Consider the following 26714-nt stretch of genomic DNA (forward strand, 5'->3'; position numbering starts at 1 on the left):
GCAAAGTACATGCATAATCTCCTCATCAAGTTCAAAAATTGAAGAATCATTATTTTTAAACTGAAGTCCTTTTAATATTCCTATTCATCATTAAACTTATTAGGACTGGCTTATAGGTAGAAATGCTGCGATCCCCAAAAATCCTCAAAGAATTACTTCATAAACTTTACCTATTCTCTGTAAACATTAAATAGTCATTAATAAATTTAATGTCAAATTTGTTTTCAGAAAAAGTTGTATCCATTCATTTAAAATACTATACCTTTATTGAGTGTGGCTCAATTAACTTTGAGTTTTGATTGCTATCAGCACCCATGGTAACTGTGAAGGAAACAGATGTTTTGAACTGTCTAGCTGTTGCCAGTGAAGAATTCCTGGTGTCACCTGTAAGAAATAATAGTTATTTAGTCTTACATTATGAAAAGCTGTTAATAAGAAGTCTGTTTCTAAACACAGTGTAGTATGAAAGGACTATATATTAATTTCATTCTCTTTGTTCTTCCTATTGAAATAAACTCAAAATACTTTATATTTATAAGGCTTTAATGGCTCTTTATGATTTTAATTTATGATCTACTAATAAGATTTATTTAATTTAGAATTTATGACCTACTAAGATTCTTTATTTAAATATGTCATTTTTTGGCCTGAAAATTTAGTTTTAATAAAACATAATAAGCATAGCCTAGTTCCATAATAAAATTTTACTTTACTAGATTTTTATAGTTAAGTGAGTCCAGAAACAGTAGCTATCAAAAGTTGGGTTTTCATTTATCACTGATAAGCTAAGACAGAAGGAAAAATTTATCTGACTACAATCCTTAATTCTTAACAGAAAAGTAAATACCTTTATTTGAGAATGATTCCTGATCAGCTTTTCTTATGATTTTAGGTGATGCTTTTGGTACTGGTGATGGGGCCCTTTCAGGGGACCCTTCCATGTGGCTTCCAAACTGTTGACGCCTCAGTTTACTGTCAACCTCCAATTTTTCTAGAGTCGTTTTGAGACACTGTTCATTGGTTGCCATATATAATTTACAAAACTACAGGAAACAAAAAAGTATTCCAGTGGATAAAACATTCAATCATACATTTGGGAGGAGAAAATGTACATTAGTAGGCAAGACTGATAGATGGAATATATTTCCTATTGAACTAGGTTACTCATTTTATTTTCTTGAATCAGATTGACCACCCTCAAGTGCCCTAGTGAAATGCAGCCATAATTCAATGAGGAGGCCATACCCTGAATGAAAATAAAATGTTACACAAAGAGAGGTGATTTTTTTTTTTACAAGACATGTGTAGACTTGTATTTGTTCTAAATAATTTTTATGATTCTTCCACTCTCAAAAAGGCATATTTCAGAGAAGAGTGTGTGTGTTCATGTGTGTATGCACATGCATGTACTTTAAGTTGATAATATTATTTTTAATGTAGTCATCAGATTACAATTGGACTGGAGAGACTAAATTTCAAGTAAAATTAGTACATATATATATATCATTGTCAATATTTAAATGATATGCCTCTTTAAAAATACCTCTTCTATCCAGTAAGCAAATTTACATCAGAATGAGCTTATGTACCTTGATATAGTCAAATTTGCCATCTGCATTTACATCAGCCAAATTTACTATGGCATTTACTTCTTCTCGAGTCATCTTTTCACCTTTCTGGAAGAAAAAAGTATTTAAAGCAACATGACGATTACTTTGTCATGTATGGGGAGAATGGAAATTTTAATCTTTTCTGTAGGTAAGTTTGAATATATGTTTCATTAAAAATCTCAGAATGAGTATAATGTCAAGCAAGAATGAACCTGTTACATAAAATAAAATTTCACAATTTTATTAAATTTTATAAAGTGTATAAAAACTGAATTTCAGTTTACTAAATTTCAAATATATATATCATAGATTCAATAATAACTACTATTAAATTTAGAGTAAGAATACTTTCTCATGTTGTACCAAGAAACAGAATGGTTTCTGAATCTCATTTATACTTTAGTTCTCTTTTACTTATCACATATGAACTTATCACTGATTTACAAATTGTTCTGGCAGGAAAGAATTGCAAAGGAGCACAACATAGGCTCAATTTTATACTTTCTCTTTTTAGAGCATACTTCATACAGAAGGATCCTTAAGTACTTTACAAACAATATATAAGTGATTCATTTCACCTGCCAGTGAAACAGTTCTTTCTTATGTGGACTTTGGTAGCCAAAGCTAGATTCCAAGTTGTTTTGCAAAATAGGCATATTATAAAACTGTTTGACAGATCTTACCTTTGTTAGAAGTTTATAAAGATCAGTGTGTACAATACAGCCATTATCATTTACATCTAATTGCTTAAATGATTTTAGCAATTCTGCTTTTGAGGTTGGTTTTTCCTTTCTTAAAATTATACAAAAATCATCAAAATTCAGTTTGGCAGTTTGAGGAGTCCAATACTTATTAATGGTCTTTTGGGATGGATTTCTTCCTGCATGCTGAAGAGCTGCCCAATAAAACAAGTATTATTTGTTACAGTAACATCTGGAATTAGTATTTTAAGTGTATTTTTTCTTTAAATCATTATACACTATAATGTTATATAAAAGTACACACATACCAATATATTAACTTTGGTGTTGATAGTCTAGTGAAATCAATACATGCCTTCCAAATATGAAAATATACATATATGTTATTATACAAGCTACAAATTCTCAATGTATTAATGCCAGAATTAAATAGGTTCTTCCCATTCTGACATTATTCCCAACTTACATAGTTTGATTAATTGATAATATCTGATTTACCGCATAAGAATACCTGGAGAAAAAAAACAGATTAAAAACAATCATTCACTTAATTGTTTTGAGGACATAAGAATAAAGAAAATGAATAATTTATTATTTTTATGGTTCAACAAATATCTTAATTATGAGGAAATCATTAGTTTGAGAATATTACTGTCAATGTCATGATGTCTAAAATGTTCATCGTTGTTGTTTGGTCACTAAGTCTCATCCAACTCCTCGCGATGCTATGGACAGCAGCACACCAGGCCTCCCTGTCCTTCACTATCTCCTGGAGCTTGCCCAAGTTCATGTCCATTGAACTTGTGATGCTATCCAAACATCTCATCTTCTGTCACTCTCTTCTCTTTTTGCCTTCAATCTTTCCCAGCATAAGGGTCTCTTCCAATGAGTCAGCTCTTCGCATCAGGTGGCCAAACTACTGGAGCTTCATCTTCAGCATCTGTCCTTCCAATGCATATTCACAGTTGATTTCCTTTAGGATTGACTGGTTTGAATTCCTTGCTGTCCAAGGGACTCTCAAGAGTCTTCTCCAGCACCACAGTTCAAATCAAAGTATCAATTCTTAAGCACTCAGCTTTCTTTAAGGTCCAACTCTCACATCTGTACATGACTACTGGAAAGACTACAGCTTTGACTATATGGACATTTGTCGGCAAAGTGATGTCTTTGCTTTTTAATATGCTATCTAGGTTTGCCATAGCTTTCCTTTCAAGAAGCAAGTGTCTTCTAATTTCATGGCTGCAGTCACCACCTACAGTTATTTTGGAGCCCAAGAAGAGAAAAATCTGTCACTACTTCCACTGTTTCCCCTTCTACTCATTATGAAATGATGGAACCAGATGTCATGATCTTTGTTTTTTGAATGTTGAGTTTTAAGCCAGCTTTTTCACGCTCTTCTTTCACCCTCATCAAGAGGCTCTTTATTTCCTCTTTACTTTCTGCCATTATGGTGGTATCATCTGCATATCTCAGGTTATTGATATTTCTCCTGGCAATCTTGATTCCAGTTTGAACTTCCTCTAGCCTGGCAATTCACATGATGTGTTCTGCATAAAAGTTAAACAAGAGAGTGACAATATACAGCCTTGTACTTCTTTCTGAATTTTAAACCAGTCAGTTATTCCATATAAGGTTCTAACTGTTGTTTCTTGACTTGCATACAGATTTTTCAGGAGGCAGGTAAGGTGGTCTGGTATTACCATCTCTTTAAGAATTTTTCAAAATTTGTTGGGATCCACACAAAGGTTTTCGTGTAGTCAAAGAAACAGCAGTAGGTGTTTTTCTGGAATTCCCTTGCTTTCTCTATAATCCAATAGATGTTGGCAATTTGATCTCTGGTTCCTCTGCCTTTTCTAAACCTAGCCTGTACATCTTGAAGTTTTCAATTCAAGTACTGCTGAAGTAGCTTGAAGGATTTTGAAAATAACCTTACCAGCATGGGAAGTGAATGCGATTGATAGTCTGAACATTCTTTAGCACTGCCCTTCTTTGGAATTGGGATGAAAACTGACCTTTTCCAGTCTTCTGGCCACTGCTGAGTTTTCCAAATTTGCTGACATATTGAGTGTGGCACTTTAACAGCATCATCTTTAAGGATTTGAAACAGCTCAGCTGGAATTGCATCAACTCTATTAGCTTTGTTGGTAGTAATCTTCCTAAGGCACACTTAAGACTCCAGGATGTCTGGCTCTAGGTGACTGACCAAACCATCATGGTTATGGTGGGTCATTAAGACCTTTTTTGTACAGTTCTGTGTATTCTTGCCATCTCTTCTTAATCTGTTCTGCCTCTGTTAGGTCCTTTACGTTTCTGTCCTTTATCATGCCCCTCCTTGCACGAAATGTTCCTTTGAGATTTCCAATTTTCTTGAAGAGATGACTAGTTTTTCCCGTTCTATTATTTTCCTCTATTTCTTTGCACTGTTCATTTAAGAAGCCCTTCTTCTCTCTCCTTGCTATTCTCTGGAGTTCTGCAATCAGCTGGGTATACCCTCCCCTTTCTCCTTTGCATATCACTTCTCTTCTTTTCCCAGCCATTTCCTCAGACAAACAGTTTGCCTTCTTACATTTCTTTGGGATGGTTTTGGTCACTGTCTCCTGTACAATGTTACAAACCTCCATCCATAGTTCTTTAAGCACTCCGTCTACCAGATCTAACCCCTTGAATCTATTCACCACCTCTACTGTATAATAATAAGGGATTTGATTTAGGTCATACCTGAAGGACCCAGTGGTTTTCCTCACTGTCTTTAGTTTAAGCCTGAATTTTGCTATAGGGAGCTGATGATTTGAGACACAGTCAGCTCCAGGTCTTGTTTTTGTTAACTGTATAGTTTCCCGTCTTTGGCTGCAAACAATGTAACCAATCTGATTTTGGTATTGACCATTTGGTGATGTCCATGCAGGTCAGGAAGCAACAGTTAGAACTGGACATGGAACAACAGACTGGTTCCAAATAGGAAAAGGAGTACGTCAAGGCTGTATATTATCACCCTGCTTATTTAACTTATATGCAGAGTACATCATGAGAAACGCTGGCCTGGAAGAAGCACAAGCTGGAATCCAGATTGCTGGGAGAAATATCAATAACCTCAGATATGCAGATGACACCACCCTTATGGCAGAAAGTGAAGAGGAACTCAAAAGCCTCTTGATGAAAGTGAAAGAGGAGAGTGAAAAAGTTGGCTTCAAGCTCAGCATTCAGAAAACGAAGATTATGGCATCTGGTCCCATCACTTCATGGGAAATAGAAGGGGAAACAGTGGAAACAGTGTCAGACTTTATTTCTGGGGGCTCCAAAATCACTGCAGATGGTGACTGCAGCCATGAAATTAAAAGATGCTTACTCCTTGGAAGGAAAGTTATGACCAACCTAGATAGCATATTCAAAAGCAGAGACATTACTTTGCCAACAAAGGTCCGTCTAGTCAAGGCTATGGTTTTTCCTGTGGTCATGTATGGATGTGAGAGTTGGACTGTGAAGAAAGCTGAGCGCCGAAGAATTGATGCTTTTGAACTGTGATGTTGGAGAAGACTCTTGAGAGTCCCTTGAACAGCAAGGAGATCAGCCCTGGGTGTTCTTTGGAAGGAATGATGCTAAAGCTGAAACTCCAGTACTTTGGCCACCTCATGTGAAGAGTTGACTCACTGGAAAAGACTCTGATGCTGGGAGGGATTGGGGGCAGGAGGAAAAGGGGACGGCAGAGGATGAGATGGCTGGATGGTATTACCGACTCAATGGACGTGAGTTTGAGTGAACTCCAGGAGATGGTGATGGACAGGGAGGCCTGATGTGCTGCAATTCATGGGGTGGCAAAGAGTCGGACACTACTGAGCGACTGAACTGAACTGATGTGTAGAGTTGTCTCTTGTGTTGTTGGAAAAGGGTGTTTTTTCTGTCCAGCTCTGTGAAAATGGATGTATAACTCTTTCCCACAAGTGGCAGCTCAAATGCTTATTGCTATCTTCAATAATAAAATACTTTTTAAATGTACTAAGTTGTTTAAAAGAACAACTTTCTCAGAATAAAATTATGCCAAAATATGCAGTAGTTATACATTTCCATATCTAAGAAATAGGTAAAATTTAGTAAATACTAATCTAACTTTAGTCTTTAGTTTTAGAATTGGAGCTCACTGTTAAGTCCAATAACAATGAAAAGGAGAAGGGAGTGGCAGAGGATGACGGTTGGATAGCATCACCGACTCAATGGACATGAATGTGAGCAAACTCCAGGAGACAGCAGAGGACAGAGGAGCCTGGCATGCTGCAGTCCACAAGGTCCTCAAGAGTTGTACACAACTTAGCTACTGAACAACAACAATGACAACAAACAGTGAAAAAACTGTGTAACTGTAGATGGTTAAAGGTTTACACCAAAATACTGACCTTTTGCCAGGGTTTATTTTAAGCTTTGACGTGAATTTATAATACCTATATTACTGGTAAGTTGGGGGGACAAAAAGAAACTTTGGGGAAAGAAAAAGAAACTGCTTTATCCTATTTTGAAATGGAATGTCAAAGCATATGGTATGTACATAAGAGATGGACGGATACCAATGAAAAGCACAATAGTTAAGAAAGAGACATCACTGGTTCACAAAACCAGTTTGTTAAAATCTAGATTATCTGAAAGCTATCATTGCAATTTTACAAAGACTATTCTACAATAAAACCAAAAGCTGAAAAGGTAAGCATTGCATTATTATCCTCCCAGGTAGTTCTGTACGACTGATAGCACCTGAGTAATACATACTCATTGATTTATTAATACAAACTAAATGCCACAGTAGCAGAAGGCATGTTAAACCTTTAAACTGAGTAAATTCATGATCTCAACCAACTTTCAAAAGCACAGACAAAACTCAAATTATAATTAGAATAAAATATAAACTGCAATGATTTGAAATTTTATATTTCCTCAAATAGAAATCTTATTGCTTACAAATCTAAGACCTTGTTGCAAAAATATGTCAGATTTTTATTTAAGGAAACTGCTTCTGAAGTTGATAAAATAACTCAGTTTCTCTACTCCTAAAGTTATTTGCCTTGATGGAACTGACATGAATATAATATTATCTGGTATTTCTGTTTACCACCCTCTCAAGACTAAAGACCACCAAGTCATTTGACACACCTAGTAAGGACCAATTTCACTGGTTTGTGGGATATCTGCAACCAGAAGAGTTTAAAATATAATGGAAAACTCAACCATACAAAATCATGGGATGCATAAAAAGCAGTTATCAGATAAAACTAAAAGCTGGTTCTTTGAGAAGATAAACAAAATTGACAAATCTTTAGCCAGACTTATCAAGAAAAAAGAGAGAAGAATCCAATCAACAAAATTAGAAATGAAAAAGAAGAGGTTACAACAGACAATGCAGAAGTACAAAGGATTATAAGAGACTATTATGAACAACTCTATGGCAATAAAATGGATAACCTGGAAGAAATGGACAGATTCTTAGAAAAGTTTAATCTTCCAAGACTGAACCAGGAAGAAATAGAAGTTATGAACAACCCAAATGCACTGAAATGAAAGCTGTGATAAAAAATCTCCCCAAAAATAAAAGCCCAGGACCAGGTGGCTTCACAGGAGAATTCTATCAAACATTTAGAGAAGAGCTAATGCCTATCCTTCTAAAACTCTTTCAAAAAATTGCAGAGGAAGGAACACTTTCAAACTCATTCTACGAGGCCACCTTCACCCTGATACCAAAACCAGACAAAGACAACACACAAAAAGAAAACTACAGGCCAATATCACTGACGAACATAGATGCAAAAATCCTCAACAAAATTTTAGCACACAGAATTCAGCAACACATCAAAAAGCTCATACACCATGATCAGTTCAGTTTAGTTCAGTCGCTCAGTCGTGTCCGACTCTTTGCGACCCCATGAATCGCAGCACGCCAGGCCTCCCTGTCCATCACCAGCTCCCAGAGTTCACTCAGACTCACGTCCATCGAGTCAGTGATGCCATCCAGCCATCTCATCCTCTGTCGTCCCCTTCTCCTCCTGCCCCCAATCCCTTCCAGCATCAGAGTCTTTTCCAATGAGTCAACTCTTTACATGAGGTGGCCAAAGTACTGGAGTTTCAGCTTTAGCATCATTTCTTCCAAAGAAATCCCAGGGCAGATCTCCTTTAGAATGGACTGGTTAGATCTCCTTGCACTCCAAGGGACTCTCAAGAGTCTTCTCCAACATCACAGTTCAAAAGCATCAATTCTTCGGCGCTCAGCTTTCTTCACAGTCCAACTCTCACATCCATACATGACACTGGAAAAACCATAGCCTTGACTAAACGGACCTTTGTTGGTAAAGTAATGTCTCTGCTTTCAATATCAAGTTGGGTTTATTCCAGGGATGCAAGGATTCTTCAATATACACAAACCAATCAATGTGATACACCATATTAACAAATTGAAAGATAAAAAACATATGTAATCTCAATAGATGCAAAAAGCCTTTGACAAAATTCAGCACCCATTTATGATTAAAACTCTTCAAAAAAGGGGCATAGAAGGAACCTACCTCAACACAGTAAAGGCCATATATGATAAGCTACAGCAAACATTATTTTCAATGGTGAAAAACTGAAAGCATTCCCCCTAAGATCAGAAACAAGACAAGGGTGTCCACTTTCACCACTATTATTCAACCTAGTTCTAGAAGTCCTAGCTACCTCAATCAGAGAAGAAAAAGAAATAAAAGGAATCCAGATTGGAAAAGAAGTAGTAAAGCTCTCACTGTTTGCAGATGACATGATACTGTACATAGAAAACCCTAAAGATAGTATCAGAAAATTACTAGAGCTAATCAGTGAATTTAGCAAAGTTGCAAGATACAAAATCAATTCACATATATCACTTGCATTTCTATATACTAACAATGAAAAATCAGAAAGAGAAATAAGGAATCAATCCCATCCACCATTGCAACAAAAAGAATAAAATATCTAGGAATAAACTTACCTAAGGAGACAACAGAACTGTACACAGAAAATTATAAGACACTAATGAAAGAAAACAAAGACGATATAAACAGATGTAGGGATAGTCCATGTTTCTGGGTAGAAGAATCAATACTGTGAAAATGACTTTACTACCAAATACAATCTACAGATTCAGTGTGATCCCTATCAAATTACCAATGGCATTTTTCACAGAACTAGAACAAAAAATTTCACAATTCATATGGAAACAAAAAAGACCCCGAATAGCCAAAGCAGTCTTGAGAAAGAAGAATGGAGCTGGAGGAATCAAGCTTCCTGACTTCAGATTACACTACAAAGCTACAGTCATCAAGACAGTATGGTACTTGCAGAAAAGCAGAAATATAGATCAAGGGAACAAGATAGAAAGCCCAGAAATAAACCCATGCACCTATGGGTACCTTATTTTTGACAAAGGAGGCAAGAATATACAATGGGGCAAAGGCAGTCTCTTCAATATATAGTGCTGGGAAAACTGGACAGCTACATGTAAAAGAATGAAATTAGAACATTTCCTAACACCATACACAAAGATAAACTCAAGTGGATTAAAGACCTAAATGTAAGACAAGAAACTATAAAACTCTTAGAGGAAAACATAGGCAGAACACTCGATGACATAAATCAAAGCAAGATCCTCTATGACACACCTTCTGGAGTAACGGAAATAAAAGCAAAAGTAAACAAGTGGGACCTGATTAAACTTAAAAGCTTTTGCACAGCAAAGAAAACTATAAGCAAGGTGAAAAGACAACCCTCAGAATGGGAGAAAATAATTGCAAATGAAACAACTGACAAAGGATTAATTTCCAAAATATACAAATAGCTCATACAACTTAACACCAGAAAAACAAACAACCTAATCAAAAAGTGGGAAAAAGACCTAAACAGACATTTCTCGAAAGACGACATAGAGATGGCTAACAAACACATGAAAAGATGCTCAACATCTCCCATTATTAGAGAAATGCAAATCAAAACTACAATGAGGTATCACCTCACACCAGTCAGAATGGCCCCCATCAAAAAGTTGACAAACAATAAATGCTGGGGAGGGTGTGGAGAAAAGACCTGTTGCACTGTTGGTGGGAATGTAAATTGATACAGCCACTATGGAAGACGGTATGGAGATTCCTTAAAAAGCTAGGAATAAAACCACGACATCACCCAGCAATCCCACTCCTAGGCATATACCCTGAGGAAACCAAAATTGAAAAAGACACATGTATCCCATTGTTCATTGCAGCACTATTTACAATAGGTAGAACATGGAAGCAACCTAGATGTCCATCGACAGAGGAATGGATAAAGAAATTGTGGTACATATACACAATGGAATATTACTCAGTCATAAAAAGGAACACATCTGAGTCAGTTCTAATGAGATGGACAAACCTAGAACCTATTATACAGAGTGAAGTAAGTCAGAAAGAAAGATAAATATTGTATTCTAATGCATATATATGGAATCTAGAAAAATGGTACTGAAGAATTTATTTACAGGGCAGCAATGACTTTTCACTTTCATGCATTGGAGAAGGAAATGGCAACCCACTCCGGTGTTCTTGCCTGGAGAATCCCAGGGATGGTGGAGCCTGGTGGGCTGCTGTCTATGGGGTCGCACAGAGTTGGACACGACTGAAGTGACTTAGCAGCAGCAGCAGCAGCAATGAAGAAACAGACATAGAGAATAGACTTATGGACATGGGGAGAGGGGAGGAGAGGGTGAGATGTATGGAGAGAGTAACATGGAAACTTACATTACCATATGTAAAATAGATAGCCAAAGGGAATTTGCTGTATGGCATAGGAAACTCAAACAGGGGCTCTGTATCAACCTAGAGGGGTGGGATGGGGAGGGAGATGGGAGGGAGGTTCAAAAGGGAGGGGATATATGTAAACCTATGGCTGATTCATGTTGAGGTTCGACAGAAAACAACAAAATTCTGTAAAGCAATTACCCTTCAATTAAAATATCAATAAATTAAAAAAAACAGTTATTAGAGGGAAATTCATATGAAGGCAGCAATATGACCTTCCTCACAAAACAAGAAGAATCTCAAATAAATAACCTAGCCTAACACTTAAAAGAATTAGAAAAAGAAAAACAAACAATACCTGAAGTCAGCAAAAAGAAGAAAGTAATAGACATCAGAAAGGAAATAAAATAGAGATTTAAAAAAAAATAGAAAAAGTAAAAGAAAACAAAACAAAATCGGGTTCTTTGAATGGATAAACAAGATTGACAAAACTCTGGCCACGCTCACCAAGAAGAAGAGAGAACACTAATAAATAAAATAAGAAATGAAAAAAAGAGATATAACTGATAACTCACCATAAGGGAATAATCATATGAAAACAAATTTGATAACCAAAAAGATATGGGCAAGTTTCTTGTCCTAGAAACCTGTATGTTTACTGAAAACAAACAGCCACCAAAATTGAACCACAAGGAAATAGATTTTTTTAAAAAAGAAGAAATATATAATTTGAACAATTTGAAAAGATGGATCACTAGAATTGAAATATTTTGTAATTTAAAGGGGGCTATCCTTGTGGCTCAGCTGGTACAGAATCTGCCTGCAAGGTGGGAGACCTGGGTTCGATCCCTGGGTTGGAAAGATCCCCTGGAGAAGGAAAAGGCTACTCACTCCACTATTCTGGCCTGGAGAATTCCATGGACTGTATAGTCTGTGTGGTCGCAAACAGTCAGACAGGACTCACCAACTTTCACTTTCACTTTGTAATTTAAAAAGTCCCCACAAACAAAAGTCTATAGGACCAGATGGCTTTACAGGTGAATTCTACCAAACATACAAACAAGAACTTATACTGACCCTTCTCAAACTCTTCAAAAAAGTTAAAGAGGAGGAACACTCCCAAGGACATTTGATGAAGCCACCATCACTCTGCTACCAAAACCAGACAAAGACACCATCAAAAAAGAAAACTAGGCCAATATCTCTGATGAGTACAGATTCAAAAATTCTCAACAGAATGTTAGTACACCAAATCCAACAACATATAAGAAAGATCATACACCATGACCTACTGGGATTCATTCCAAGTTTACAAGGATGGTTCAACACATGCAAATCAGTCAATTTTGTTTCTGATACATCATATAAACAAAAGTCAAAAACCACAAGATCATCTCAGTAGAGGCAGAAAAAGCATTTGAAAAAATTCAACATTCATTCATGATAAAAACTCTTACCAAAGTGGGTATAGAGGGGACATATCTCAAAATAGTACATGCTATTTATGACAAGCCCACAGTTCATATAATACTCAATGGTGAAAAGTTGAAAGCCTTTCTGCTAAAATCTGGAACACGACAAGGCTGTCCACTCTCACCATTTCTCTTCAACATAGTATTTGAAGTCCTAGCCAGAGCAATCAAACAAGAAAAAGAAACAAAAGGTAGCCAAGTTGTAAGAGAAGAGGTAAAATTGTCATTACATGCCAATGATATGATACTATATACAGACACTCCTAAAGACACCATACAAAAACTACAAGAAATGATAAATGAATTCAGCAAGGTAGCAGGATACAAGATTAACATACAGAAACTGGTTGCTTTCTGTACATCAATGATGAAGTATCAGAAAGGGAATGAAAAAAACAATACCTTTTAAAATCACAACCCCCAAAATAAAATACTTAGGAATAAACCTCACCAAGGAAGTGAAAAACATGTATGCTAAAAACTATAAAACATTAATAAAGGAAACTGAAGATGATTTAAAGAAATGGAAAGATATCCCATGCTCTTAGACTGTAAGAATACTGTTAAAATAGCCATACTACCCAAAGCAATCTACAGATTCAATGCAATCCCTATCAAATAACTCATGACAATTTTCACAGAATTAGAACAAATAATCCTAAAATTCATATGGAACCATAAAAGACCCAGAATTGCCAAAGCAATCCTGAAGAAAAAGAACAAAGCAGGAAGCACAACCATCCCAGAGTTGAGGAAATACTACAAAACTATAGTAGTCAAAACAATGTGGTATTGGTACAAATACAGACTATGGGCCAATGGAACTGAACAGACAACCCAGAAGTAAACCCACACACCTACTGTCAGTGAACCTTCAACAAAGGAAGCGAGACTATACAGTGTGAAAAATACCGTCTCTTCAGCAAGTGGTTTTGAGAAAACTGGATAGCTGCATGTAAATCAATGAAGTTAGAACATACCCTCACATTATACCCCAAAATAAACTCAAAATGGCTTACGGACTCAAACATAAGACATGACCCTCCTACAAGAGAACATAGACAAAATATTCTCTGACATAAATCATACCAATGTTTTCTTAGGTCAGTCTCCCAAGGCAATAGAAATAAAAACAAAAATAAACAAATGGGACTTAAAGTTACAATCTTTTGCACAGCAAAGGAAACCACAAACGAAATGAAAAAATAACCAACAGAATGGGAGAAAGTATTGGCAAACAACATGACTGATAAGGGCTTAATTTCCAAATTATACAAATAGCTCATAGAACTCAACAACAACAAAAAAACAAACAACCCAATTGAAAAATGGGTAGAAGATCTAAAGAGACATTTCTCCAAAGAAGACATACAGATGGCCAATAGGCACAAGAAAAGAGCCTCAACATTGCCAATTATTAGTGATCTGCAAATCAAAACTACAATGAGGTACCACCTCATACTGGTCAGAATGGCCATCATTAGAAAATTTACAAACAACAAATGCTGAGATGGTGTGGAGAATAAGGAACCTTCCTACACTGTTGGTGGGAATGTAACATTGGTACAGCCACCATGGAGGTTCCTCAGAAAATTAAAACAGAATAACCATATGACCCAGCAAGCCCACTTCTGGGTGTATAGCCAGACAAAACTATAATTCAAAATGATACATGCATCCCTATGTTTACAACACCACTATTCACAATAGCGAAGATACAGAAACAACCTAAATGTCCATCGACATATGAATGGATAAAAAAGATGTGATACATAAATACAATGGAATACTACTCAGCCATAAAAAAGAACAAAATAATGCCATTCGCAGCAACATGAATGCAATTAGAGATTATCATACTAAGAGAAGTCAGAAAAATAAAGGCAAATACCATATAATATTACTTATATGTAGAATCTAAAATACAATTGAACCTATCTATAAAACAGAAATAGAATCATAGACATAGAGAATAGACTGGTGGTTGCCAAGGTGAAGAAGGGTGGGAGGGGTTGGATTTGGAGTCTGAGACTAGTAAATGCAAACTGGTATATATACAATGATAAACAACAAAGGCCTACTGTATAGCATAGGGAACTAAATTCAGTATCCTGTTATAAATCATAATGGAAAAGAATATGAAAAAAGAATGTATAGATAGATAGATACAGATATGCTAATGCTAAGTCATTTCAGTCGTGTCTGACTCTGTGTGACCCCATAGAACTGGCAGCCCACCAGGCTCCCCTGTCCCTGGGATTATCCCGGCAAGAACACTGGAGTGGGTTGCCATTTCCTTCTCCAATGCATGAAAGTGAAAAGTGAAAGTGAAGTAGCTCAGTCATGTCCAACCCTCAGTGACCCCATGGACTGCAGCCTTCCAGGCTCCTCTGCCCATAGGATTTTCTAGGCAAGAGTACTGGAGTAGGGTGCCATTGCCTTCTTCAAGATACAGATATAGATATCTGTATAATTGAGTCATTTTGTTGTACAGCAGTAATTAACATTGTAATTCAACCATACTTCAATTAAAAAATTAACAATAAAATATAATGAAAAGAAAACAGAAGACCAACTCTCTGAAACCCTCATCCCTAAAAAACAGAACAAAACCTCAAATTCTTTTCTTTTAAAATTTTACTTATTTTTTAATACTGACCTTTTACAATCATTCAATACACACCCACGTGGATATATGTGTACAAATATATAAATACATACATATCCTTAACATTTTCTCCAGTGTAGGTCAAATTTAGACTAATGATTCAATTGTCAAAAGCATTTTAATCTATTATCATAAATCTTAAAATACCAATATAAGAATTTAAAAAACATTTTAAAGCAAATAATTGGTGTAAGCTTTAAAAAAAAAAAGAAAACTAAGATTATGGCATACAGTCCCATCACTTCATGGTAAATAGATGAGGAAACAATGGAAACAGTGACAGACTTTATTTTTTGGGCTCCAAAATTACTGCAAATGGTGACTGCAGCCAAGAAATTAAAAGATGGTTGCTCCTTGGAAAAAAAGCTTTGACAAACCTAGACAACATATTAAAAAGCAGAGACATTACTTTGTCAACAAAGGTCTGTCTAGTCAAAGCTATGGTTTTTCCAGCAGTCATGTATGGATGTGAGAGTTGGACTATAAAGAAAGCTGAGTGCCAAAGAGCTGATGGTTTTGAACTGTGGTGTTGGAGAAGACTCTTGAGAGTCCATTGGACTGCAAGAAGATCATACCAGTCAATCCTAAAGGAAATCAGTCCTGAATATTCATTGGAAGGACTGATGTTGAGGCTGAAACTCCAATACTTTGGCCACCTGATGCAAAGAACTGACTCACTGGAAAATACAGAGGATGGGATGGTTGGATGACATCACTGACTTGATGGACATGGGTTTGAGGAAGCTCCGGGAGTTGGTGATGGACAGGGAAGCCTGGCGTGCTGCAGTCCATGGGGCTACAAAGAGTTGGACATGACTGAGCGACTGAACTGAGCTGAACCGAATCCATACAAACACTGAAAGTTTTATTTTGAAGCTCCTGGATTATGTGAGGGCTTCCCTGGTAGCTCAGATGGTAAAGCGTCTGCCTGCAATGCAGGAGACCCGGGTTTGATCCCTGGGTCAGGAAGATCCCCTGGAAAAGGAAATGGCAACCCACTCCAGTATTTTTGCTGGGAAAATTACATGTATGGAGGAGCCTGGTAGGCTACATCTAACCATTAAACCTCGATTATGTAGCTATATAAAATGACATAATATGGGCTTCCTTGGTGGCTCAGTGGTAAAGAATTTGCCTGCCAATACAGGAGACATGGGTTCAATTCCTGGTCCAGGAAGAGCCCATATGCTACCTGGCAACTAAATCCATGTGCCACAACTATTGAGCCTGTGCTGCAGAGCCCAGGAACCACAACACTGAAGTCCTGCACCCTACAGCCCATGCTCTGCAACAAGAGAAGCCACTGCAGTGAGAAGCCCATGCACTCCAACTAGAGAGTATCTCCATCTCATCACTAGAGAAAGCCTGTGCAGAGCAAGGAAGACCCAGTGCAGCCAAAAATAAATAAATAAATAAAATTAGAATGGCACAATAGCATAATGTACTTCTACCACTCAAGCTTAACTAAGTAACTGGAATGATTCAACAATGTAATTTTAATTGGAGTCTTTCTGATCTATTAACTTTCAGCAAATAAGGAAAACTACTTAGTCAAAAAAATTACCTAAGTAAAGTTGATCTTTAGAAATAATGTTATCTAAACTGCTTTTGAAAACAGTTAAGTAGGCAGCTCTACAATTCATATAAAATATCTCCTCTTCAGTTAGCAGAAATTTCTTTGATCGAGGACTCTCTGAATGCGTTGGTTTCTGACCCGAGAAAGCTGCATCACTTCCTGGACTGATGGCCATTCTATTAAAAAATAATTTAAAATTTTGTTTTAGTCACTGTTAGTCCTAAAATGAAAACGTCACTTTGGCTTTCAAATGGTGGTGGTGGGTGGCGGAGGAGAATAAAGACATGAAGGTTTTTATATGTGGAAAAATGATGTACATTATAATACGCATATGGTTATATTATCATATGTTAAACTACAGTAAGTTTTTGGCAGTTGATTTCTAAATATATTATATATATATACATATATATATATATATATATACACACACACTATATATATACATGAGAACCCAAAGAACAAAGCTAAAACAAAGATGTAACATAAATACAAAAGAAGACTCATAGGGCAAAGGAAAAGCACGCATTTATTCTCTCAAAATTAGAGGACAGTCAGTTGAGACTCTTCCTAGGATTGTCATGAGGATTAATTAAACTAACACATTTGAAGCATACAGAACAGTGCCAGGCATATAATAAATGCTAAATAAACTACAGAGTGAAACTCCAGCATAATGATAATTTGAATATAATGTGATTGGCAGTTGGCATTCATCTCCATAGCAGCATCAACCACATCATTTCACTAACATCTCAATACTGCAGCCCCACATTTAAAATGACTGAATTTTTAAAATCCCATGTATAGCATTATCTTGCGGTTTTACTGCATTCTATTACCACCAATAATAATGTTAATAATAACAATAATTTGGGGGTTTATACAGCACCTCGGCTCATAAGAGTTTAAAGAACTGTCATACATCTTGATACATACCTACTACAGTGGTCAGGTACTTTCTGAACCTTTTACAGATACGAAAATTGAGAGACAGAGATCTCACCCAGCTAAGAGTAAGCAGCAAAAGCATGTAAATTTCGGTAACAGTTTCTTCTTTTTTAATGTGATAAAAGGTTTCTTGTGCAACAGTTACTATAAGGCACTAAATCGTGCTGGTGGTCTAACAGCTTCCAACATTATTTTACCCAGCTTTGACTTCTAAAAATACATTTCAACCTAATAAATTGAATATTTCTAGTTCAACAATAAGACGACACAGGTAGGGTCCCCTTCAGGACTCATTGGATTCTTACTCAGGAGGCCTAAATTACTAACACCTTCTTGAATTATATAGGTCTTTTACACTTGGGAAAGAAAGATAATAATCGCTTATCATGGATGAAGTACCCTATTTATAATACACAGACCGCTTGCCTGACACTTTCATCTTACACCAGATTTAGAAGGACCCCACAGGGATGTGGTGTCACAGTCTGGTTACTGCAAATTGGTATAACTATAATTAAGCATCACAGTTTTTAAACACATATGCGTGCACGCGTATCTTCACAAATGTGAAAGAAATCTGTTCCAATAAGGAAAGGAGAATGAACGTTCATTTTGAAGCCAGAAACTTAGAAATTTAAGGTTTTGTGTGTGTTTCAGATTGTCCTCAACTGTTCTTTCCAAATAAACTGACGCCCTCAAATGGAAATCCCACAGCAAAAATGTTGCAGAATTCTTCACCCCCCGCCCCCCGCTCTGTAACATGAGATTAAACTGAAGCATAATTAAATATATAATTCAGCCCCTCAGGCTTGGAAACCTCCTGCATTTAAAACTCCAGCCTGAGACCAAGACAGGGGCCTAGAGAGTACATTGCAGCAAATGCTCCATAAATAACCAGCCACACAATAGCAAGAAAAATAAACTGTTAACAAGCGCCTAAGGCTTCTAGAGGGCCAAGTGAAAGCAGAGAGTCATCTAGTCACCGTCCCTACACTGTAAAATACGTTCAGGGCTGATCTCGGGCAACATCTCTCTATTTTTTGTATTACTCTGGGAATAAAATCGCATTTATATGTACATTTTAAGTACAGACATGGAGCAAGGCTACGTATGACAAAGTAGTAAAAGATGCGGGTGAAGAAAAGGAAGCCGAACAGTGAGGGACGGAGCGGGCAAAGAGAGAGACAGCGAGTTGCTTGCTACCTAACTGCAGGTCACAAACGGGGGAGCGTAGTCAATTCTCCTCAAAGCCTCCGCAATCCTCTCACTGCAGCAGTACAGTCCTCGGCCTTCTTTTAATTACCATGGAAACTGCCCCTCTCCGCCACCGGAAACAAGATGCGGAGCACCTCCCTAAATGGTCCGGCTAGAAATCTGCGGATACTTATTCCAGAGTGAACAGAGATGACTCTCTGTTTTTTTCAGGGGGCCTTCTTGTCAGAATCCTGAGAGAGGGCCCTGCGTTGCCCTGGCAGGGGCTGAGTGCTGTCTATGTGTTGACTCTCCTCCCCTCTTACTGGCGTACACTGGGATCCCTTGTCGCTGGCGGAATGTTTCTGGTGGGCTTCTTTGAGTGTAGCACAGCGTCGAGTGACTGTTAGCCCGCGTTTTTCAGGCTTCAGTGTCTCTCTTAGAAGGTTCTCTGTTTACGGAAGGAGTTGCTTAGGGATTTTATCTGGCGACGGAGGTGCATTCCTGAAAGTTGAAATGCCGTAAGTATCTCTTCTTTCGGGTGTTGCTGTGTTTGTGTACCTCTGTGAGCAAGACGAGTAGATATTTTGTGGCCCAGTAACCTTTTAGTTGTCCTTTTCAGAGAGTAAATTTGTCTCTTTCTCCGACAGTTCCTGGTGCTTGGTGCCCCAACCCAACTCTGCTTCTCTTCCTTCCAGTTTTATTTATCTAGTAGTATTTCTTCACTTTAATTCTGATTCTCCAAGGCTTTTGATAGATTTTATAGGCTGTGGGCTATATTTAGTGATGTATTGCTTGAAATAATTTCAAATATGTTTAACATACCGAGAATACGACAGAGTACATTGCCAAACGCCGTATAATTTGATAAAGCCCCTTAATTTCTAGATTAGTGTGGTTAAGTTCCTATAAACTTGTAGCAGAGCTCATGAACCGGGTCCCAAGAGAACTAAATTTCATCTTTCAAAAGAGGACGCGTAGCCAGTTCTGAAAAGAGCTGACCAACGTTGAGTGAATCATTTGACTTCAGGCTTTAGTTTTCTTGCTTATGATCATTCCCCTGTAGACTTTTGTTGTTGTTGTTCAAAGCTCTTTTTCTTTGGGGTATGAGTGGACATAATATATCAGTTCAGTTCAGTTCAGTTGCTCAGTCGTGTCCGACTCTTTGCGACCCAGTGGACTGCAGCACGCCAGGCTTACCTGTCCATCACCAACTCCCGGAGTTTACGCACACTTATGTTCATTCAGTCGGTGATGCCATCCAACCGTCTCATCCTCTGTCGTCCGCTTCTCCCACCTTCAATCTTTCCCAGCATCAGGGTCTCTTCAGATGAGTCCGTTCTTCCTATCAGGTGGCCAAAGTATTGGAGTTTCAGCCTCAGCATCACTCCTTCCAATAAACATTCGGGACTGATCTCCTTGAGGATGGACTGGTTGGATCTCCTTGCAGTTCAAGGGGCTCTCAAGAGTCTTGTCCAACACCACAGCTCAAAAGCATCAATTCTTTTGCCCTCAGCTTTCTTTATAGTCCAACTGTCACATCCATACCTGACTACTGGAAAAACCATAGCTTTGACTAGATGGACCTTTGTTGGCAAAGTAATGTCTCTGCTTTATATGCTGTCTAGGTTGGTCATAACTTTTCTTCAAGGAGTAAGTGTCTTTTAATTTCTTGGCTGCAGTCACCATCTGCAGTGATTTTGGAGCCCAAAAAATAAAGTGTCACTGTTTCTGCTATATCCCTATCTGTTTGCCATGAAGTGATGCCATGATCTTAAGTTTTCTGAATGTTGAGCTTTAAGCCAACTTTTTCACTCTTTCACTTTCATCAAGAAGCTCTTTTGTTCTTCACTTTCTGCCATAAGGGTGGTGTCATCTGCATATCTGAGGTTATTGATATTTCTCCCAGCAATCTTGATTCCAGCTTGTGCTTCTTCCAGCCCAGCATTTCTCATAATGTACTCTGAATATAAGTTAAATAAGCAGGGTGACAATATACATCCTTGACGTACTCCTTTCCTGATTTGGAACCAGTCTGTTGTTCCATGTCCAGTTCTAACTTGCGTCCTGTCCTGCATACAGATTTCTCAAGAGGCAGGTCAGGTGGTCTGATATTCCCATCTCTTTCAGAATTTTCCACGGTTTATTGTGATCCACACAGTCAAAGGCTTGGGCATAGTCAGTAAAGCAGAAGTAGATGTTTTTCTGGAACTCTCGTGCTTTTTCCATGATCCAGCAGATGTTGGCAATTTGATCTCTGGTTCCTCTGCCTTTTCTAAAACCGGTTTGAATGTCTGGAAGTTCACGATTCATGTATTATTGAAGCCTGGCTTGGAGAATTTTGAGCATTACTTTACTAGCATGTGAGATGAGTGCAATTGTGCGGTAGTTTGAACATTCTTTGGGATTGGAATGAACACTGACCTTTTCTAGTCCTGTGGCCACTGCTGAGTTTTCCACATTTGCTGGCATATTGAGTGCAGCACTTTCACAGCATCATCTTTTAGGATTTGAAATAGCTCAACTGGAATTCCATCACCTCCACTAGCTTTGTTCGTAGCGATGCTTCCTCAGGCCCACTTGACTTCACATTCCAGGATGTCTGGCTCTAGGTGAGTGATCACACCATCCTGATCATCTGGATTGTGAAAATCTTTTCTGTACAGTTCTTCTCTGTATTCTTGCCACCTGTTCTTAATATCTTCTGCTTCTGTTTGGTCCATACCATTTCTGTCCTTTATTGTGCCCCTCTTTGCATGAAATGTTCTCTTGGTATCTCTAATTTTCCTGAAGAGATCTCTAGTCTTTCCCATTCTGTTGTTTTCCTCTATTTCTTTGAGGAGTGCTTTCTTATCTCTCCTTGCTATTCTTTGGAACTCTGCATTCAAATGGGTATAGCTTTCCTTTTCTCCTTTGTTTTTCGCTTCTCTTCTTTTCACAGCTTTTTGTAAGGCCTCCTCAGAGAGCCATTTTGCTTTTTTGCATTTCCTTTTCTCAGGGATGATCTTGATCCCTGTCTCCTGTACAATGTCACAAACCTCCGTCCATAGTTCTTCAGGCACTATGTCCATCAGATCTAGTCCCTTAAATCTATTTCTCATTTTTGTTGTATAATTGTAAGGGATTTGATTTAGGTCATACATGAATGGTCTAGTGGTTTTCCCTACTTTCTTCAATTTCAGTCTGAATTTGGCAATAAGGAGTTCATGATCTGAGCCACAGTCAGCTCCCGGTCTTGTTTTTGCTGACTGTATAGAGCTTCTCCATCTTTGGTTGCAAAGAATATAATCAGTCTGATTTCGGTGTTGGCCATCTGGTGATGTCCATGTGTAGAGTCTTCTCTTGTGTTGTTGGAAGAGGGTGTTTTCTATGATCAGTGCGGAGATAATATGTAATACATGAAGTTCTCTGGCTGCCTCTTGTCCCCAGGCTGATTTAGGTACCCTCCTCCTGTGCACTTCTAGAGTAACTTTTCTCCATTATTTTCAGTTCAGTTCAGTCGCACAGTCGTGTCCAACTCTTTGTAACCCAATGGACTATAGCACGCCAAGCTTCCCTGTCCATCACCAACTCCCAGAGCTTGCTCGGATTCATGTCCATCGAGTTGGTGATGCCATCCAACCATCTCATCCTCCGTCCTCCTCTTCTCCTGTCTTCAATCTTTCCCAGCATCAGGGTCTTTTCCAGTGAGTCTGTTCTTCGGGTCAGGTGGCCAAAGACTTGGAGCTTCAGCTTCAGCATCAGTCCTTCCAATCAATATTCAGGACTGATTTCCTTTAGAATGGACTGGTTTGATCTGGCAGTCCAAGGGACTCTCAAAAGTCTTCTCCAACACCAGAGTTCAAAAGCATCAGCTCTTCAGCACTCAGCTTTCTTTATAGTCCAACTCTCACATCCGTATATGACTACTGGAAAAAGTGTAGTTTTGACTAGATGGACTTTTGAAGGTAAAGAAATGTCTCTGCTTTTTAATATGCTCTCTAGGTTTGTCAGGGCTTCCCTCATAGCTCAGTAGGTAAAGAATGCGCCTGGGATGCAGAAAACCCCTTTTCAATTCCTGGGTCGGGAAGATCTGCTGGAGAAGCGATAAGCCTCTCACTCTAGTATTCTTGGGCTTCCCTGGTGGCTCAGCTGGTAAAGAATCCACCTGCAATGCCCAAGACCTGGGTTCGATCCCTGGGTTGGGAAGATCCCCTGGAAAAGGGAAAGGCTACCCGCTTCAGTATTTTGGCCTGGAGAATTCCATGGACTATGCAATCCATGGAGTCACAAAAAGGCGGACACGACTGAGCAACTTTCACTTCGCTTCACTTCCCGTCACATTTGTCATAGCTTTTCTTCCAAGGAGCAAGCATCTTTTAATGTCATGTCTGCAGTCACCATCTGCAGTGATTTTGGAGCCCAAGAAAATACAGTCTGTCACTGTTTCAATTGTTTCCCCATATATTTGCCAAATGCAAAGTAACACAAGGTGGGAGGAGGAACATCTGAAGCAAATAGAATTGATGTGAAAGTGGGAAGATTTACAGAAATAATAACCTACATTTATTGAATATGTAATTATGATTTGGATATGGTAATTAACCGTTTACCTACATTTTTTGATTGAATCCTAAAAAAGACCTTGGGAGGTAGATGCTGCTGTTATCTCTACTTTCTAGATAAGAGAGCTTAGCACCTAATACAGAGAAGGCAATGGCACCCCACTCCAGTACTTTTGCCTGGAAAATCCCATTGACAGAGGAGCCTGGTAGGCTGCAGTCCATGGGGTCACTAAGAGTCAGACACAACTGAGCGATTTCACTTTCACTTTTCACTTTCATGCACTAGAAAAGGAAATGGCAACCCACTCCATTGTTCTTGCCTGGAGAATTCCAGGGATGGCAGAGCCTGCTGGACTGCCGTCTATGGGGTTGCACAGAGTCCGACACGACTGAAATGACTTAGCAGCAGCAGCACCTAATAAGGTATCCTACACACAGGTACCAATAAATACATTTCACTTATACCTTTAGAAGTTATGGATTATTAAAGAGGTTTTCCTTTCCCCAGAATGAAGCAAAAAGACTTGCCTCTGTACTCTTGCACTAGAAAAAGAACCCAGTTAGCACTTATACAAAACTATGAGGATAACATTGCAAATTCCCTGTCAAATAGGAAATCAGTGGAATCTGGTTTGTGTTTGCATGATAAGTAGTGATACTTCCTGAGGTATGCTCCTGTTCTGCTGAAGATAGTGCTGCTGAGTCGCTTCAGTCGTGTCCGACTCTGTGCGACCCCATAGACGGAAGCCTACCAGGCTCCCCCGTCCTTGGGATTCTCCAGGCAAGAACACTGGAGTGGGTGGTTATTTCCTTCTCCAATGCATGAAAGTGAAAAGTGAAAGTGAAGTCACTCAATCATGTCCGACTCTTAGCGACCCCATGGACTGCAGCCTACCGGCTCCTCCGTCCATGGGATTTTCCAGGCAAGAGTACTGGAGTGGGGTGCCATTGTCTTCTCCATAGATAGTAGGGAACCCCTAAAAACTGTTAAATGTGGACCTTTTGGACACCTGTTTTCTTAACATATTAACTGGTACATGTTATCTTAGGAGAGTCTGCAATAATTATATTCTGACAATAAATACATAACCTTAAAGTTGTGTAGCAGCTTTATATGTATATATATAAAGTTGATATATAGCAACTTCACTGAGTTAATTTTGGCAAAGTGATTCAAGATGAAATTAATGGTTATGTAATGCAAAAGTACTTCAGTAGAGGATCTCCATAATTGTTAGGAAACTTTTAGTTTTCAACATGGTTAAACTGCAGGGTCACAAATAATGGTGCAAAAAGTTATCTTGGCAAGTTATATGTGAAAGTGATATGGCTTTTAAGTGATGTTGAGATGATAACTTTTTTATATGAACTTGGCATTTTTGGCATGGGATTGTGTGACCTATCTCCTAATTTATTTGAACCTTGACATGGAAAAAATATAACAAGTAATTTTGGAATATGCTGCTGCTGCTAAGTCACTTCAGTTGTGTCCGACTCTGTGCGACCCCATAGATGGCAGCTTACCAGGCTCCCCCATCCCTGGGATTCTCCAGGCAAGAATTCTGGAGTGGGTTGCCATTTCCTTCTCCGATGCATGAAAGTGAAAAATAAAGTGAAGTCGCTCGGTCATGTCCGACTCCCAGCGACCCCATGGACTGCAGCCCACCAGGCCCTTCCGTCCATGGGATTTTCCAGGCAAGAGTACTGGAGTGGGGTGCCATTGCCTTCTCCGTTGGAATATGCATGGCCTAAATTAATGTAAAGTAAGTAAAATAGTAACGTCCCATAACAATAGAGTGGATGGATGAATCTTAAAAACATACTGGATGAAAGAGCCAATTTGTGGCTCTTTTTAAAGAGCTCTTTTTATGCCATTAAAAATGGCATAGTACCTTTATAAAGCATGAAAGTGAAAGTCGCTGAGTTGTATCCAACTCTTTGTGACCCCATGGACTGTACAGTCTGTGGAATTCTCCAGGCCAGAATACTAGAGTGCGTAGCCTGTCACTTCTCCAGGGAATCTTCCCAACCCAGGCATAGAACCCAGGTCTTGGGCTTTGCAGGTGGATTCTTTACCAGCTGAGCCACAAGGGAAGCCCTTATAAAGCTTAAAAACAAGCAAAAAACTATAGTTGAGGATTCTGTATGTTTATGATAAGTTTATTTAGGGAAGAAAAACAGAGGAATGATAAATACAAAATTTAGTGTAATGGTAGCCTTTCTGGGGAAAGCAGACGGATTAGAGAAAGCACATATAGGTGTACCCATCCATATTGGCAATGGTCTAGTTCTTAAGTTGTGTGGTGAGTTTATGGGTGTTTATTTTCACATTATGCTTCATAAACTAATCATTCTATATGTATTCTTTAGTGTCAAATACTACTCAAAATGTTTTTTAAAGATTTAGAAATTAATTATCTTGAATTACAGTCTCAATAACTATAGTTTTCTCTGCCTTCTCTTTGGTCATATAAGGCAGATGCTGTCTTGGAATTGGGAAAACAAATGCATTGGATAAATGCTGTTCCTGATTCCATTAGGCTAATCATCATCCCTTTCAACTTTGCTTCTCTCCTGTGTACATTATAAAATTAGTGGCATCATTATTTCTCCATCTAGGTTGCAACCTTAATTTTTTTTTTATTCTTGGATTTGAAGACTTTGAAGTAAGACAGACCAGGGTTTGAATCTTGGTTCTGCTACTTTACCAATTGTGACACTTAGATTGTTACTCATTGATCTCATGGATTAGTATAGTTATTCAATAAATATTAATTGAATGATTAAGTTGCTGCTTTAAAGAGATGTCATCTTTTGTAGACAAATTTCAAGCCATGTTTACATTTGCATAATTCAGTTCAGTTGCTCAGTTGTGTCCGACTTTTTGCGACCCCATGAACCGCAGTATGCCAGGCCTCCCTGTCCATCACCAACTCCCAGAATCCACCCAAACCCATGTCCATTGTGTCGGTGATGCCATCCAACCATCTCACCCTCTGTCGTCCGCTTCTCCTCCTGCCCTCAATCTTTCCCAGCATCAGGGTCTTGTCAAATAGTCACCTCTCCGCACCAGGTGGCCAGAGTATTGGGGTTTCAGCTTCAACATCAGTCCCTCCAATGAACACCCAGGACTGATCTCCTTTAGGATGGACTGGTTGGATCTCCTTGCAGTCCAAGGGGCTTTCAAGAGTCTTCTCCAACACCACAGTTCAAAAGCATCAATTCTTCAGCACTCAGCTTTC

General features: G+C 38.4%; 2 protein-coding genes across 6 annotated transcripts in view; one reads left to right on the plus strand and one right to left on the minus strand.

Annotated features, from left to right (window-relative positions):
- Positions 1-19182, minus strand: part of EFCAB7 (EF-hand calcium binding domain 7) — a 56396-nt gene extending 37214 nt beyond the window's left edge. For both annotated transcript variants that reach the window (XM_006048965.4, XM_006048964.4), the window contains exons 1-6: positions 18941-19182; positions 16775-16962; positions 2294-2505; positions 1590-1676; positions 848-1043; positions 263-384 (exon numbers count right to left, since the gene is read on the minus strand). In XM_006048965.4, the coding sequence (XP_006049027.3) occupies positions 263-384; positions 848-1043; positions 1590-1676; positions 2294-2505; positions 16775-16961 (804 nt within the window). In that variant the 5' untranslated portion in view covers position 16962; positions 18941-19182. The remainder of the gene's footprint in view (positions 1-262; positions 385-847; positions 1044-1589; positions 1677-2293; positions 2506-16774; positions 16963-18940) is intronic.
- Positions 19183-19306: 124 nt separating this feature from the next.
- Positions 19307-26714, plus strand: part of LOC102416174 (integrin subunit beta 3 binding protein) — a 91608-nt gene continuing 84200 nt past the window's right edge. For 3 of the 4 annotated variants that reach the window (XM_025288564.2, XM_025288562.3, XM_025288563.3), the window contains exon 1: positions 19315-19449. In XM_025288564.2, coding sequence (XP_025144349.1) covers positions 19445-19449 — 5 coding nt within the window. In that variant the 5' untranslated portion in view covers positions 19315-19444. Of the gene's footprint in view, positions 19450-26714 lie in introns of all 4 variants that reach the window. The other variant, XM_044944901.2, reaches the window with a different exon arrangement.

Source organism: Bubalus bubalis, chromosome 6 (genome assembly GCF_019923935.1).
Source record: "Bubalus bubalis isolate 160015118507 breed Murrah chromosome 6, NDDB_SH_1, whole genome shotgun sequence".
Taxonomy (NCBI): Eukaryota; Metazoa; Chordata; class Mammalia; order Artiodactyla; family Bovidae; genus Bubalus; species Bubalus bubalis.